Source organism: Leguminivora glycinivorella, chromosome 26, assembly GCF_023078275.1.
Source record: "Leguminivora glycinivorella isolate SPB_JAAS2020 chromosome 26, LegGlyc_1.1, whole genome shotgun sequence".
NCBI classification, from domain to species: domain Eukaryota; kingdom Metazoa; phylum Arthropoda; class Insecta; order Lepidoptera; family Tortricidae; genus Leguminivora; species Leguminivora glycinivorella.
In genome coordinates this window covers 11,371,217-11,389,799 of record NC_062996.1, presented here as the reverse complement: position 1 = coordinate 11,389,799, position 18,583 = coordinate 11,371,217, and the positions used below count along the sequence as shown (strand labels likewise).

Below are 18,583 nucleotides of genomic sequence, written 5' to 3'. Positions count from 1 at the left end.
CATACATACATACATATAATCACGCCTGTATCCCATTAAAGGGGTAGGCAGAGCACATGAATTACTAAGTTTCAGTGCCACTCTTGGCAAAAAGAGTTTGAAATAAATCCAAATTGTGACATTGCAGTGACAGATTGCCAGCCTCTCACCTACGCCACAATTAAACCCATATCCCACAGTCGACTTCTACGACACCCACGGGAAGAAATTCTTAACCCGTCACACGGTAACAACGGTTAAAACTAACAATAAGCTTATAACTAAAATCAATTAATATTAATAGATGTGGGAGTGGGTATGGGCTCGAGGTAGCGGGCTGCAGTGGCTAGGACCTTAGGCTCTGTCTGCGAGAAAATGTCAAGAGTGGGAGTTTGGTTGACTTGACAGTCATCTCTATCGCTCTTTCGTATTGGTGTGACAGAGCCAGAGCGTTTCGATAGGCGTCTAGCGTCAACGAGTCATTTCGGCTAGGCCGTCAATTACGTATTTAGTTTATATGTATTTTCGTCTCTGATTCAAAGCCGATGGAAATACAAACGATTCGGGCCCGACAACGATGAGGTAGGTCAACTTGGGCAAAGGCCAAAACTGTTCTCGTTTGCTGGACTGCTTGCTTCTCAAACGTCCCTCTGAAAATTTAGTAAGAATTATGATATTTATGATCTATTTGAAGGTAGGTAGGATGAAACCAGTAACACATTCCACGTTGACGTTTATCCAAAAATAATTATATGAGTATAAATCCTATCAGATATCTGCCTAGTCTACCTACTCAAAAATGCTAGATTGTCATATAAAAAACCGGCCAAGAGCGTGTCGGGCCACGCCCAGTGTAGGGTTCCGTAGTTTTCCGTATTTTTCTCAAAAACTACTGAACCTATCAAGTTCAAAATAATTTTCCTAGAAAGTGTTTATAAAGTTCTACGTTTGTGATTTTTTTCATATTTTTTAAACATATGGTTCAAAAGTTAGAGGGGGGGACGCACTTTTTTTTCCTTTAGGAGCGATTATTTCCGAAAATATTAATATTATCAAAAAACGATCTGAGTAAACCCTTATTCATTTTTAAATACCTATCCAACAATATATCACACGTTGGGGTTGGAATTAAAAAATATATCAGCCCCCACTTTACATGTAGGCCTGTAGGGGGGGTACCCTAATAAAACATTTTTTTCCATTTTTTATTTTTGCACTTTGTTGGCGTGATTGATATACATATTGGTACCAAATTTCAACTTTCTAGTGCTAACGGTTACTGAGATTATCCGCGGACGGACGGACGGACGGACGGACGGACGGACGGACGGACGGACAGACAGACATGGCGAAACTATAAGGGTTCCTAGTTGACTACGGAACCCTAAAAAGACAGAAGGACACAGTCGCGCCATACGTTTTCTTTTGTACCTTTTTGATATAGAACATAAGATAAACTGACCACAAAATTAAAATTTTGAAAAACCCCCAACCGCGACATAGTAGACCGATTTTCATGAAACATGGCTATGAACACTCCCGACTAACTCAGCTTTTGGACAAAAAAAACTAAATCTAAATCGGTTCATCCGTTCGGGAGCTACGATGCCACAGACAGACAGACACACACACAGACAGACACATCAAACTTATAACACCCCGTCGTTTTTGCGTCGGGGGTTAAAAACGAAATCAATGAAAGCATTAAATTTAGGCTCTGTCAAAAAAAGAATTCTCTGGGTCAAAACATTTATACTATAGGCATTCTTCCCAATTTAGTGAGCCTATTCTGAAATATTTATAAAAGTAAAATAAATTTAAAGCTGCACATAGAAGCCAGTTCTTTGTCCAAGCCCGGCTAGCAGCAGAGCAGTTCGTTTTTGAAGCGTGGCCTAGTTCCCGGCCTCACCTATTTGGAGTGCCCTGGTAACATACTTATTGCCTGGGTACCCTAATAAAACATTTTTTTCCATTTTTTATTTTTGTACTTTGTTGGCGTGATTGACATACATATTGGTACCAAATTTCAGTTTTCTAGTGCTAAGGGTTACTGAGATTATCCGCGGACGGACGGACGGACGGACGGACGGACGGACGGACAGACGGACAGACGGACGGACGGACGGACGGACGGACAGACAGACATGGCGAAACTATAAGGGTTCCTAGTTGACTACGGAACCCTAAAAATGAATAAGGGTTTACTAAGATCGTTTTTTGATAATATTAATATTTTCGGAAATAATCGCTCCTAAAGGAAAAAAACTGGCCAAGAGCGTGTCGGGCCACGCTCAGTGTAGGGTTCCGTAGTTTTCCGTATTTTTCTCAAAAACTACTGAACCTATCAAGTTCAAAACAATTTTCCTAGAAAGTCTTTATAAAGTTCTACTTTTGTGATTTTTTTCATATTTTTTAAACTTATGGTTCAAAAGTTAGAGGGGGGGGACGCACTTTTTTTTCCTTTAGGAGCGATTATTTCCGAAAATATTAATATTATCAAAAAACGATCTTAGTCCCTTATTCATTTTTAAATACCTATCCAACAATATATCACACGTTGGGGTTGGAATGAAAAAAAATATCAGCCCCCACTTTACATGTAGGGGGGGTACCCTAATAAAACATTTTTTTCCACTTTTTGTTTTCGCACTTTGTTGGCGTGATTGATATACATATTGGTACCAAATTTCAGCTTTCTAGTGCTAACGGTTACTGAGATTATCCGCGGACGGACGGACGGACAGACAGACATGGCGAAACTATAAGGGTTCCTAGTTGACTACGGAACCCTAAAAAGACAGAAGGACACAGTCGCGCCATACGTTTTCTTTTGTACCTTTTTGATACAGAACATAAGATAAACTGACCACAAAATTAAAATTTTGAAAAACCCCCGACCGCGACATAGTAGACCGATTTTCATGAAACATGGCTAAGAACACTCCCGACTAACTCAGCTTTTGGACAAAAAAACTAAATCTAAATCGGTTCATCCGTTCGGGAGCTACGATGCCACAGACAGACAGACACACACACAGACAGACACATCAAACTTATAACACCCCGTCGTTTTTGCGTCGGGGGTTAAAAACGAAATCAATGAAAGCATTAAATTTAGGCTCTGTCAAAAAAAAGAATTCTCTGGGTCAAAACATTTATACTATAGGCATTCTTCCCAATTTAGTGAGCCTATTCTGAAATATTTATAAAAGTAAAATAAATTTAAAGCTGCACATAGAAGCCAGTTCTTTGTCCAAGCCCGGCTAGCAGCAGAGCAGTTCGTTTTTGAAGCGTGGCCTAGTTCCCAGCCTGACCTATTTGATGGAGTGCCCTGGTAACATAGTTATTGCCTGTTATATCTATCTACTCTATCTACTACTAACAAGCTCATACTTACGTACTGGCTTTTTTAGGGTTCCGTAGTCAACTAGGAACCCTTATAGTTTCGCCATGTCTGTCTGTCCGTCCGTCCGTCCGTCCGTCCGCGGATAATCTCAGTAACCCTTAGCACTAGAAAACTGAAATTTGGTACCAATATGTATGTCAATCACGCCAACAAAGTACAAAAATAAAAAATGGAAAAAATGTTTTATTAGGGTAGGGTACCCCTCCTACATGTAAAGTGGGGGCTGATATTTTTTTTAATTCCAACCCCAACGTGTGATATATCGTTGGATAGGTATTTAAAAAATGAATAAGGGTTTACTAAGATCGTTTTTTGATAATATTAATATTTTCGGAAATCCTAAAGGAAAAAAAGTGTGTCCCCCCCTCTAACTTTTGAACGATATGTTTAAAAAATATGAAAAAAATCACAAAAGTAGAACTTTATAAAAACTTTCTAGGAAAATCATTTTGAACTTCATAAGTTCAGTAGTTTTTGAGAAAAATACGGAAAACTACGGAACCCTACACTGAGCGTGGCCCGAGACGCTCTTGGCCGGTTTTTTCATACGATTTATGGTGCGTCCGAGAGACATCGCTTTTGGTGGCTAAACAGACCGCGAGAGCGACATACAAGCTCATACTTAAATAAGTTCATAACTACCGTCTAGCCTGACTAATCATTATCCAAGTAAGCGGGTTTTTTGTCTAGCTAGTTAGTTTAAGGAAATACTGTTAATATTATTATTGACCAACCACAACATTTTTCTGGACAAAAAGCGCATTGTGTTTTGTGGAAATCAAATACATTTATAAACTGAAAATATTTTGTCCAAAGCAAACTGCTGAGTATGTAGTTCGTTTTTGGAGCGCGGCCTAGTTCCCGGCCTGACCTATTTGGAGCGCCCTAATAACACAGTTATCGCCCATTATATTTATCTACCAACTGACCAACTTGGGTTAACCCCTCAACTGCCTTGTTCCAGATCTGTCCCAGACAATTTAAACTGTAATAACCAGATTGAAGGTTATTAATTCTGTAACAAATTTTTGACAAGTTCCAGGGGTTAATAAACTTTTTCTATTTTGCCATATAACTCCTAATACTCCTATCCTATCCTGTGTCACTATTAACATGCTATTTTTAGCAGGATTCAAAACAAAACGTAAATTCTTGTAGTAGTTATATTATAAGGTTTTTTTTTCTTAGGCCTGATTTAGACGGCATGCGAACTCGCATGCGATTTTAGTTACATTGCAGGCTGTTGAGGTTATACACAATTTTGCACAGCCATCAAATACCGCAATTTAATAAAAACCGTATGCGAGTTCTCATACCTTCTAAATGGACCCTTCTGTACAAAGAGCATTCCATTCTTTAATGCATCTGGGTATCGTATATAGCAATATTAGACCCATCTTTTCCAAATACTGTCAAGGATGCCCGATGACATGCTGGCATGTAAACGGTTCTGGATCGAAAACGACGTGAGATTGTGATGACATTCAATTTTCTTAGCCTACAACTCATTTCGTCACTACTTTTAAAAAAACTTGTATCTTCGTCTGTCAATGAAAAGAAAATTGTAGTAAGTATGTATGAAATGCACATAGACTTACTGCGTTTTAACTTTGAGGAACAGCGTGAGATACGAGATTTTTTTTAAAGTAGTGACGATTTGTAGTTTCACACAGAAGACTCTTTATGCTGAAAAGTGAAACTAGCAGAATTTCTGATAAAAAAAACATCCTTATTGTACACGAAACAAGCACCTTTCGGTCCCACATTTGATACATGGCAAATTGTGTCCGGGCCAGTCCCATTAAAACATAGCTGTCCTACTAAATATAACTTCCGAATCGCAATATTTAAAACTTCTAACTAAACCAAGGTTATTTACCGTTAAACACGTATACTTTGGTACTCGCTCATAGCAACGCTTAATTCAAACTATTGCTAACCTTACTGCCACTAGGTACAGTCTACTATCACTATTCGTTATAGCGCTGTTCAAATACGCATTAAATTCAACTCATTTTTAACCTTATTACCACTAGCTACGCTATACTAGTATACTTACTGTTCAATTTTATTATGATTATATACCTAGTTACAAAGAACCACGGTGTATTATCGAGCAGACAGAGCGTAGCGTATTTTTCACGAGATTGTAGACCGTATTACAAAGAGATACGGTTACAAGATGGCGTCGGCGGCCATTTTGAATCGGCCATGAGCGTACGCCAAGGCCGCTACGCATAATCTCTTATCTCCATTATTCAATAGACACTTGTTTCACGTACTTAGGGTATGTACTTACTGTACAGTTGACGTCTAATATATCTGAGCGCGAACATGCTTACAAATATCGGAACATGCACTTTAATAACGCTTTTGTACTTAATAGAGGCGTTTTCTAATTTGTGAACACCATTCCCGCTTCTATGTATCGATTATTGGTGCAACGTCCAACACATCGGTGTAAAAATCTGCTTTTGACAAGGCAACATTGATTCTGTATTACGAACTAGTACCTATTGCATCAAGCAGCTATTATGACCAATGAGTGCTACGTAGGACTCTGCCAGGCCGATCGGAATTTTCTTTTCTCAAACATGGTATGAAATATTGATGTTATGTGCCTTATAATTGGCAGCGAAGTATGACGTTGCAGGTGCGGCTAGGACGATTGATAGATAATGGAATTTCATACAAACCTTGCAGGCCAAGGCCGGAAGTCTTCTTTTTTAATTTCCAAACACAGATAATTGTGACATAACATCCAGGTATTTAGCCAATTAAAAAAAAACTATAAGGGGCTTTATAGACGTGCCGACTGCAACTGGTACGGGCCCTAGACAATATTTGATTTTGGGTGCGTTTTCATACAAAAAAAAATTTTTTAGTTTTTTTTTAATTTTTTGTTTTTTTATAGGCGTATACGGGGTATTAAAGGGGAACGAAAATTCGATTATTTTTGCGCTACGACGCACCGTTTAGGAGATACAGCCATCCAAAGTTACTATTTTCAGTAGACTTTATTTATTTCATATAGGGATGTACCGACTATTGATTTGGCCGACTAGGCCGACTACCGACTAGTCGGCGCTTGGGTGGCCGATTAGTCGGCCGACTAGTCGGCTAGTCGGCCAAAACAGAATTTTTGACTAAATTCACATTTTGAATGTCATTTTTGGTCTATCGTTCGCGGTTTTCATGATTTTTTAGAGGTTCAAGGGTCTATGAGAATATTTATATACATTTTAAATGTTTAACAACCGATTTGGCATAGTAAGTAGTGACTTATTGATCCTGCCCATGAAATTGATAGTCCTAATTAGGACATTTTATTTTCGCGATGATCACAGATATTTGTTGTTTTGACTATGACAAATAAGTGACGAATGCATGACGAATAAGTACCTACATAATACAACCACATCAGCTGTTAATTTATTTTTTACTGTTTTTCTATCAATTGTAAAGTGCCGACTAATCGGCCTTTTTTGCCGACTAGTCGCCGACTAATCGCCGACTACAAAAGTGGCCGGATAGTCGGCTTTCCCGACTAGTCGGTACATCCCTAATTTCATACCATGTTTGAGAAAAGCAACCCCATTTGTCCCGGCCTCTGTAGTAATGTACTATTCCACAACGACCACAACCAACCTTTGTCCCTGTAAAATCTACTTTTGCCCACCTAGGAATCTTTTGTGTAGTCTTGTCTTTCGACAACCATCCTTTGTTCCTAAACTAGTCGCTACTTCATCACGCTATGCACTGTGACAAGCTAGACCAGATCTGTCGCCAATTTGCATGACATGACATCCAAACTTTATTTTCGACAAACCGTCAACCTATGTTCCTATATACGAACTAGTGGCTGTTGCAAGACTTGAAAGCAGCTATGTCCAATGAAGGTGGTTGTCCACCGGCAGGGCAAGACGAGTCGGGTCGTGGCGTGAGTCAAAATTTGTATGACAAAACCACCTAGTCCACCTTCAGAGCACCGTCGGGCTAGGCCGACCTGCAGCCTAATTTTCTTTTGAAAAGCCAGCATTTTTTACCTGTGAAATCTGCTTTAAAAAACCCAGCATCCTTTCTCCCGTACACTAGTAGCTATTGCATCATGCTATTGTCCAATGAGTTCCGCGTTCGCCTAGTCCAAACATGTCGTCAAATTTTCTTACTCGAAAAGTTCGACGACGCAGCATCCTTTGTTCCCGAGTAGTAACTAGTAGGTAGGTATTGCATCGAGCTGCGTCCAATGAGCGCCGGGCGGGGCAGCCGAGTGCCGACCCAGTTCCCCGGCCTGACCCATTTGCGACGCCCTAATAAAATATTTACTGCGACTATTTACCTATAGCTACATGGCTAATGTTACTATACTAATATCTGGGAAATAGAGCACATAATAACCCAATAATGCGCATTTTGCCAGAGAGAACCTCTGCAACGATTTTTCGTCCTCGAAAACTCTTCATATACAATACAATACAATACAAATACTCTTTATTGCACACCTCAATACACGAAACAACATAGCAAGTATAAACAACAACTTAAGAGGTAAAACAAGAGGCGGTCTTATCGCTAAAGAACAAAGCATATACATAGGTATCAAACATTAAAATCGTTAGAGAGATAAAAAATTGCTATTTTGCTATGGCTAATATAATATCTAAAGTAATCTGAACAACAATTTGAGAATAAAACTTTTGTCCTTTGGTGTTATAATCTTTCTGACGTCTTGAGTTTTATGTTAGTCTTTTGTGTTAAGAGTACCTAGGCACAAATCTTTTTAGGCTTGTTTCAACCATATGCCATGCTAACATACTTACTGCTTCTATTTGCCTACGCTTTGGCTAATATAACTCACGGACCGAAAGACGAAAGGTTCTTGTCTTTTAATCTTTAACACTTTCGCTACCAAGAACCCGACTGTCGGGCACACCGCTCGTAGAAGCGTAGCCGATTACATGGGGAAACCCGTATGTAGCGAAAATGTCGTAGCGCCGCGTAGAGCCCGGTTTCGAAAGTGTTAAGCATTCTCTCTCTCTACCAGTCAACCTCGAGGCTAAGTGGTCAAAATTAACTATAGTAATTATGTTAAGGAAGTGTAGGATGGCAAAATTAGCAGGAGGATTTATTACCTAATACAAATAAATTAGAAATCAAGACAATTAATGTAAATATAAAACATAATAGACAGAGAAGTTCATACATAACATACACGTTACATACGTTAATATTAAAACAATATATAGATACATACAAGTAAGTTTTAATGTGTGAATTACTGATGTGAGTAACAGATTTGCTAAGTATAAAATATTACATAATATTTTCTAAATTTTACAGCAGATAAAGAAAATGTTAATGTTAATCCCTATAGCATAGCTGGAAATGCTGGAGTACAAAAGTCATCGCATAAGGTACAGCGGGGCAAATCACGACTGGGGGCCGTTGTAACTACTCCATTTTTCCATCATTACACTATCATGTTGAGTTCTACATGTGTCCACTGAACACGCCTATCATATATAACCGGAGGACACTCTATTTTAATAATGCAAACATTGTAATACATAGAAAAAATGTACCTGTTACATTTGCCCTGCTGTACCTTACACTTATAAATAAGTATTCTTACACAATACAAATTTGGCATTGATATTTATGAACATTTTAGACGGGGACAGGCAGACTGCAGCCATGTGTGTCCTGAGACTCCTGAGTGGCCTGACACTCCTGACGAATTGCAGTCTCTCTGTCCCTAGACTAATTGACACACATGTGATGTTACTTATTCTAGTGATGCTTATAATAATAAATAGGTGTCTCCTCTCGTCGAGTTAGAGACAACATTCTGGACGCAACGTCGGCAGACGCCACACGCGGGTGCGTTCGGAATGTCGCATCAAAAGTGCTGCTACAAACATACACAACGAATATCCAACATAACAAATAGTCAAATACACAACATGGGAATATTCATCCACGGCCCGCGGACATTTGATAGAATCTCGCTGGACGCAAATCTCAGGTGCCGTAGCCGAATGGTATTTCTGCGACGCGAAACGAAAACGAAACGCCGCAAAAGGCAGTCTGTCGCGCCAATACGCAAGAGCGATAGAGATAGATATCTACGAGCGTTTCGTTTCGTGAGCGTTTGTGCCATTCAGCTACGTACTCTGCTTGGTGCACGCTGCGCCGTGACTGCGGCGCAAAAAGAGTCTACATACATTATATCTGCAGCTGAAATTACGCAGTTTACAAAAACGCTCGTCTGACTTCACCATAACGGCTCAGCCACGACATTGGTCTAAGCGCTACAGCGGTCATACATTGGAGCGAGACACTGCGATGGGACTTTTCATTCGCACGTATGTCCTACCGCACATGTCATATCTCACTCATACAAGCATGGTATGCGTTCACGTACACGAGCTTAGATTGTGTGCTAGGAACGCGCCTCTTTCATATTTGATCGCCAGTGTCCGAGGTGGGCTTTGGCGGTCCTAATACTTCATCTGCAATAAGAACTTAACTGGTTTTGTCATTCACTAATTACGTCACTCAAAATGTCTACTTCATGAAGCAGATCTTGTACCTACTTGCTAATTTGTTAATTCGTTTCTGTGGCAATAAAGAAATTTCAATTTCAGATCTAAACAATTAGATTTATATTAATGGACCTGATAAAGGTTGCAAGAAGTAGGGCTCCGAGGTCATGGCGAAGTCGACCAAGGGCTGCACGCAAACAATACAAGGTTTCCTTTCTTGCTCAATATTACTTCAGATCGAAACTGTTTGCATCTCACAAGTTACAGAGCTACTTTCCTTCTAAGTTAAATCAGCTTTTAAGCACTGTTAAAACGAATTTGAGAAACTCTTTAGGTTTGGGTCTCAACCTCAGTCTCAACTTGCAATAAGCTCAACGAATTTTCGACAGTGTGTTTAGCCCTTTAAGTATAGTTTCGTAACAACGGATACCTTTCATAATGTAATGATTGTTAGATTATCATTAGTCATAATTCTGAAAATTTTCAGAATTTGGGACCCCCCAATTAGCGTAAGTTGTTAACAAAAATTAACTCACTGTCAGTTTTGTGACGATAAAATTAAGCGTGAAATTTCTATAAAAATATTATTTTTGTGTTAATTACAGTCATAAACTTTAAGCGATAATCTACATTCAAAATGTGAAAAAAGTAGTTTAGTACAGATTTTATGCTTATTTAATTGTCGTCACAAAACTGACAGCGAGTTAATTTTTGTTAACAACTTACGCTAATTGGGGTGTTCCAAATTCTGAAAATCCCCATAGGATAGGTTAGTTTTGTTTTATGGCAATCCTGAAACGTTACGCGTTTCTAAGGAAAAACAAATTATGACTAATGAAAATGTGGACAAACGATACATTAAGACTATGGAAAACAATAGAGACCGTCGCAAGTCATATAAAACATTGTACGTCTTCGCAATATAATGCTATATTCGTTTATAATAACACTGCTGCGCTTGGTGACGTCAGCCGTGACTAAACAGTGGAACACATGAAGTTGTTATTACTAACACGCAACATTGTTTAGATTACCAGTCAAAATAATGTTGACCTAGTAACTAAAATATAAAAATACTAGCTTTTGCCCCATACAAACTTTCGCTCATCATTTAAGGGACCGGCCACACTTTAGAGACGCATGTCCTGAGGTGCGGAACGGACGTCCGCGCCACGCCGCCTGAATGTAATTCAAAAAACGTCTCCTCAGTACATTTTGTATAGGAAGGACGTAAGACGCGCCCCAGGTGGCGTGGCGGCGGCGGGGCGCGCGCCGCGCCGCCTAGGGGGGCGTCTTACGTCCGTCCCATAGAACTAAATCTTGATTTAGTTCTGTGGTCCGTCCTATACAAAATGTACTGAGGAGACGTTTTTTGAATTACATTCAGGCGGCGTGGCGGAGACGTCCGTTGCGCACCCCGAGACACGCGACGCCTAAGTGGGGACGCTACCTTAGGGAAATGGGGGGTTAGAAAGAGACAAAAAGTAGCCTATGTCACGCTCCATCCCTTCAACTATTACGTTTTGGCGTGAAAGACGGACAAACAAACAGACACACACACTTTCCCATTTATAATGTTAGTATGGCTATGGATGTATAAGTCACTATGATTAAATAGGCCACAGCGCAATTTATTCAACGGTTACGATATTTTATTAATATTCGTTAAGTTGGTATCACACAGGCAAATGAATATGGCTTTGTTTAGAAATGACTCACGAAGGTAGGAAGTTGTGAGGAGTGTTGATATGACGTCATAAAAATGCCGCTTAAATTAAGCAATCCAAATTAAAATGAATCACAGCAATTCCCGTCAACTTTGTACAATGCCACGTCAGCAAATTTTAATTAATCCTATTTTGTTACCAACATTTAGTAATATAATTCGACTTTCGTAAGATATATACAGGATAATTGTTATAATTAAGAAAATATAGATACTAGAGAACCTTAATGACGAAATAAAACTTAATAAAATCTCAATTCATCAACAAAATCTTGGTAACAAAATAGGAATTAATAAAAACAAATTTAACTTTTCCCTTAATTTTTGTACAAAGTTGACGGGAATTGCTGATCAACCAGTCTTTACAAACTTTATTTATAGACGGCCAACCAAATCTTGGCACTAAAAAGCGCGAAATGCAAACACAATATTAATACCCGAGCAAGCAAAAGATTCTAAATTCTAATACTGATACTGAACCGCGAGCGCAGCGAGTCTGGGCATCAAAATTTGTATGAAATTACTTTGCCCTCTTGTGTTAAATGCAACTTTTTCATTCGTTTTTGAAAATAGAGCCTTTACCAGCGTGAAAAGGTTATTAGTGTTATTACTGCAGTGCAGTATTGTATGTATTATTCTGATGGAAAACAAAGTTGTATAATGAAATTAATATGAATAGGTAGTCTGAATCTTTATAGATACAGTTTGGGATATAAATGTCGCTCCGATAAAACCTATAGTTATTTGAAAGCCTACATCACACCTCGGACACTGGCGATCAAATATATGAAAGATGCGCGTTCCTAGCACACAGTCTAAGCTCGTGTAGGTGAACGCGTACTATGATTGTATGAGTGAGATATGACAGATTGACTGTTCGCGTTTTTGACAGGCGGTAACTGTGAGGTAACCGAGAGCGGGTGAGCGGCAATTTCAGCGGGGAGAGGGAGTGGCCATACTGTACTCTTTATTGTACTGTGCCTACATAATGAATCAAGTGAAGTAGACAAAGGCCACAAATATTCCATCGCTTGGAGGCGCGCCAAGACGCCAACACGAATATAACGTACACGATAACTATGCCAGTGGAATTGTAGATCAACCATAGTTTAGACATTCTTTAACTTTTTGGCAAAAATTTCATTTTGTCCTATGGCCAGACAGTCTTGTGTCTGTGTATTCGCGATAAACTCAAAAACTACTGAATGGATTTTCATATACAGGGTGCCCATGAGGAAAGGGAAAAAAATTAAACCACGCATTTCTGGGGTCATAAGGAGTAATAAATGTTATATAAACATAGGTCGAATTATGCTTTTTAATTTTGTAAAATTTTTCTTACATAATAAATACATAACTTTTGATTCTCTAGTATAACAGTGCCTTAGGGCGAGCTGGCAACGTTTGTTGTTGCTATCTCTTTTATTTTTACAAGAGGCAATGTCATGAAGACTTTTTTGGTCATAGATTATTCAAAGCGAGGTCTAAATCCTTCTTTGTTAATAACCGCAACACACTGAATATTAAATAAGAAAGAGGTTGGTTTCGCAAATACACGAATACGAAATATGTCTTTCTCGCTTCCTAAGACCACCAAAGAGAATCCTACTACTCAACAAACAGTTTACAGTGAGTTTCGCCATCATAGATACTCTTTAGATGCAATAAATGAATGGCCACTTAAAAATTGTCCATGTCATTCAACATTCAGAATGACTTTAAACGTCAGTGTTGTTGTTTATTTTTGCAATGAACCTGGATTTATCAGAAATGGACTTTTAAACGAATAATATTAGTTTTACGAAGTACATACCTACATGGAGCTCTTAAAGAGTCACCGATTAATATTAAGAACAAGAGGTCTAGTTCAGACGGTCAGCCTGTAATAACGGAAGTTTACTGAGACGATGTGTTGTGGTCGAGTGAAATAAGCTCTATCATGCATGTTCTATCCGGCAACATCGTGACTTGAGCATTTAGCTGTTGCAGGTGGGAGGACGGATCCTAGACAGCCATCAAGGATTTGCAATTAAAATTATTCTTAAAAATTGTGTTTGAAATAGTGATAGTACTAGTTTGTATTGTAAGATTTAAGTTGTAATTGTAAATTGAATTTCAGGTAGGTAGACTTTTTTAAATAAATGAATACTGAAGATATTGTGTACGTTAATTAATGGGCTAAATGAGATACATAATAATGAGCGTAAACTTTTAATAAAACTCAATACATAATTACAAAACCAACTTGACACGACATACATTAGCACATTTTACTACCATATCCGTAATGGAAAAAGGCATTCTATCTCTGAAACAAATATCATTTTCATTTAAATGAAAGGTATGTGGCTTTCCACGTTTAGGTACTAGTACCTAAATACGAGAACTAACGATTCACAACTCAAAACTTGTTGTTGGCTTGCGGGAAATTGCATTGTAATATTGCAATTAATTCGTAAACTGTTCTATTCTAAATTATTTACTGATGATCCGTATTTTGGGATAAAATAAACATTTTTAGGGCTGACAAGTCAACAATGACATTATCCAACTGGGTTTGACTGTGGTTTGACTTATGCAGTCAATTTAGAAGTGTCAGTCTGGCAACGTCGCAATCATAAAGGTGTTTTGTACTGGTGATTTACTTACAACATTTTTACACAAAAATAGCAATATCTCAAAAATAAAGCCGAATTTAGCAAACATTAATTAGCATTTTTAACTTCTAATATGGTCAGGAATATGATGTTAAAATATTTCCCTTTCCTCATGGGCACCGTGTATTGGATTTGCAAGTCAACAAATAGTGTAAATCAGCTAATACAACAAAAAACTCACGTTGCAATATTAACCGACAAGGATAACACATTACATAACAGATTGAGGAAAATCTTCGCAAGAAACCAGAGGTACTGACAAGGTAATAAAGATGGATGCGGACCAAGTGACAAAAATATGTATCCACAACATTCAAGTTAAAGCAATAAAGTCGTGTAGGGTGCATTGGGGTCATTTCGAAGCACAGAAATGCTCGGGAACTTCCTTGATATGATGGAAATAATAACTACAGTATGGGGTTATTCAAAAAAGGAGTGTACATGTTTCTAATTGGTCGGCAGCGCGCATGTGACACCCCTTGAGTTGCGTCCATAGGTTACGGTGACCGCTTTCCATCAGGCGGACCGCATACCTGTTTGCCACGGACGTGGTATAAAAAAAATGGTATTATGCGACTTTTGAAATTACCCCAATGCACCCTATTACATATTTTACACGTACAGAATACAGTTATTGCTTCTTCAAAAGATTTCCCTCCAAAATTATATTAGTTATTTAAATAGCTGAAATAAAACATTACCTTTTAAATGACAAGACAGTGCGACCCTGTTTTTACATTATAAAATTGTACAAACGTCCGACATAATGACAGTACTAATTCTCTAATCAGTCAATGAGGATGCACAATCAAAGATTATGCCAGATGGCGCCACCTTATTAGTCCATTGCACAGATAAAGAATTTCATAGGTGAGAGCGAGAAGATATTTTTTTCTCTCTCTCACATATGAATGACAATGACATGCCAACACTTGCACAGGCGCCGCCTGGTGGGATAAAATGTCAGTGTGCCTCCTCATTGGGTCAAATAGAAAAATAGTCAGTGTAGACTAAAGATTCTTATCCGTTTAGCTGGTCGGTCATTTTACTAATGCAGGCAATTTGAAAACTACATCAGCTACTTAACACACAAAATTTTTTTGAAGTAGATGCTCGCAGTACGAGGCACCATCCACCCACCATTCGACAAGACTGATGACAAGGACAGCATAAGTCGAGGCAAATGATGGACGGGGGATGCCAGTCTCCAACTCCTCGATGAATGGGTGTCCGTCTCCGACTGGCTTTTGGAGCTTATATAGATGTACTGGATCTTTATTTCGGAAAATAAAGAGCTAGAATATCTAGTATAACATGACGTTAAGCCTTGCTACAATACCTAAAGGGTACAGTGAAGTGAAGCTAAAGATACAGCCCGGGAAAAAAACAGTAGAAAGTAAAAGGGGCGCTACTGTCAATGTAAACCGTTTTGCGTGTGGCAACTATTGAATCACTTTCGTATAAGAACAGTAAGTGTTGCTGAGATAAAAAAAAACATTACTATTTCTTGCCAGGCTGTACAGTCAACCAATTGGAACCCTAGGCCACTCTACAACCGTGTCGAAATGACAAGCGGTAAGAGATTTCTTACAATCTGATTTATAATGTCACTATGACATAGTTCCACAGTGGCCTAGGGTGTATATACATAGAAACAAAAGTAAATAAAGTGGGTCACTTGTGTTTAATTTGCTTTTCAAATTGTATTGAAATCATGACTTGTTTAATTTCTAAAGAAGAATGTATATTGTTATTGTTAAGTGTATATTAAATTAATATAATTAATTAGTAATAGCCAAGAGTGGTACTAAAACGTAGAGCAATATCATGAACTCTGCCTACCTTGTTCGGGAGTACAGGTGTGTGTTTTTGTTTATTAGTGTTGAAATGTATAAGTATGTATAAATTAAAATATAAATATAATAAATAAACAAAATACTTATACAGCACTGCATTCAGAAAGAATGAAATATAATAAAGGAAGTCTTTATTGAAATGGATTCTTATTAGAAAGTGAAAACATCCATGTGTTGATGTAACAGTCCGCCAAATGAAAGTGAAACAAGTATTTGGAGCATGAACTTACTTCATTGAACATTACATATGAGTATGTTTCATTTCTATGTAGTAAGGTTTATAATCTGATGGTTACTTTTAATCTGATGGTTACTTTTTAATTTAGTTTTATATTTCTATTTGTAGAAAATATTTTAGTAGAAATACTTTTGTTAAATTTACTGTTAAGGTCAATATGGGTAAGTGTGTCATGAGGAGAAGCTTGTCTGGCCATCACATTTGACCGTTTTACTCATTATCACAGGTGTTTTAGCCAGTTTATACTTTTTGCTACTTGCTACTTATGATTAGTTGCAAACATATGAACTATCAATAAACACTGATAATTGGTTTAAACGGGCCTAATGTGAAGCCAGACACACTTTCCCTTATAACACACTTACGCACATTGACCTTATACAGTCAATCTTTTTCTTATCAAATCTAAAAACTACCAAATCCAATGAGTTATGGCATAACTCATTGACAATTAAAAGTAAACAAAACTATGGTTTCATTTCATAGTTGAGTATGGAGGAACTTTAGTCATATTCATTTAAATGACATTAATTTCAGTTGAATAAAAATAAAATAAAATGTAGTTCAAAAACAGAAGATAACAAGAATGTTACAAGTTAACTTTGTAACTGACAGAAGTGTGTCAAATGTAACCGGCAGTATGGCAGAACTGTGTCAAATGTATCAGCAACTATGTACTATCAGTGTACATTCTACAACCGCTGATAAGGTATCACACTACAAAGGCCTGCCGCCAGATAATGTAACGCTTGTTTGAAATTACCTAAAGGTGTCTATTTTAAATTTAGTTCATTTACTGTATTAATGCATTGTCATCAGATTTATAATATTATGATTAATTTGTAGGTTTATCCTAAAGAAGTCATTTCCAATAAGACTTTGTTATTTTTAGCCTTATAGTCCTTATCCTATTAAAACTGACACATAATTTGATATCTTAGAAAATGCCTAATTTAACATTTGCAAATGAACTGTACTAATGCATTGTCATCAGATTCACATTATGATCTAATAGCAGACTTGTATGTTTATCCTAAACAAGTTATTTCCAATAAGACGTTTAGATTTAAGCCTTAGGTATTAGTCCTAAAGTTAACTTAAAATTAGAAATTGTAGCTATTTCCAACCAGATTAAAAAACACTAAAGTCTATATGCTACAGAATGGTTCAGTCCTATTAAAGTCCTTAGATAATTCATCATTTCCAATGAGAATCTAATAACGTCTAGAAGTTTCTTAGATCACGTACCTGGCTAGTGGTGCCGTCGAACACGGCATCGTACGCATAGACGCGCGGGGGCTCCGGCGGGACGGCGTTGGAGCGCGTCACGGCCACCGTGCCGTGCACGGCGTCCACCGACACGCACGACGGGGACCCTTCCAACTTCTCCCGCTCGTCCATCGGCCGCACCCGCACCACCACGCGGACATTCTCCACCGTCGCCGCAGACTCCCCATCCTGCCAACAGAGAGCACACGTCACACGTCCGCCCCGCTCGGCCTCCTGTTACGTTCTAACCGAATCAATCGCCAGTGCGCAGTTACTATGTCGCAAACGTAGGTGATTTATAAAGTGACCCTGAAACGCGAAATACGTTATGACTATGACTCATTCCCAGAATAGCTATTACTATTATTACTAATTAAAACTATAAGAAAGGTATAGCTAAGAATTTGCAATAAAAAAAAGTGCAAGTTGAATCCCCATCTGGTTTTTGCGAACAGGAAACGAGTTATGAAATCATCGTGACATGATTTCCGGAAATCACATGATAGCCAACGGTTTTACTTACGGGCATTTTGTACGACTCCGCCTCGACGCGAACACGAACACAATAAATCGGTTTGCACAAAGCCGCGCAACGCGTACGTTTGTCGGATATTAGGAAAAATCAATACTCACGACCTAGTTTTTCGAGGTTCTCTATTTCCTTTTCAAATGATGAAATCGGAATGACAAGACGTTTTCGGTTCTGTTGCCATATAAAAAGAAGAAAGAAAGAGTTTGCCAACAAACAAGCCGTTTCTAATAAGACATATATTTTAATAAAAACCAATAAGAATTAAATAATAATTCCAATTATTTTAATAACTCCAACATTAAAACACAATTATTGTAAATATCCATAAATATTGATTTGTAAATACTAAATATAATGTCCACTGTTGCGAAGTGT

The 18,583-nt window shown here is 38.1% G+C and overlaps 1 protein-coding gene across 3 annotated transcripts in view; it reads right to left on the bottom strand.

Moving 5' to 3' along the window:
* The window catches only part of LOC125239821 (kinesin-like protein KIF3A), a 49,466-nt gene extending 31,059 nt beyond the window's left edge, over positions 1–18,407 (bottom strand). For 2 of the 3 annotated variants that reach the window (XM_048147529.1, XM_048147532.1), the window contains exons 1-2: positions 18,200–18,338; positions 17,656–17,865 (exon numbers count right to left, since the gene is read on the bottom strand). In XM_048147529.1, coding sequence (XP_048003486.1) covers positions 17,656–17,865; positions 18,200–18,205 — 216 coding nt within the window. In that variant the 5' untranslated portion in view covers positions 18,206–18,338. Of the gene's footprint in view, positions 1–17,655; positions 17,866–18,199 lie in introns of all 3 variants that reach the window. The other variant, XM_048147530.1, reaches the window with a different exon arrangement.
* Positions 18,408–18,583: the final 176 nt, after the last annotated feature.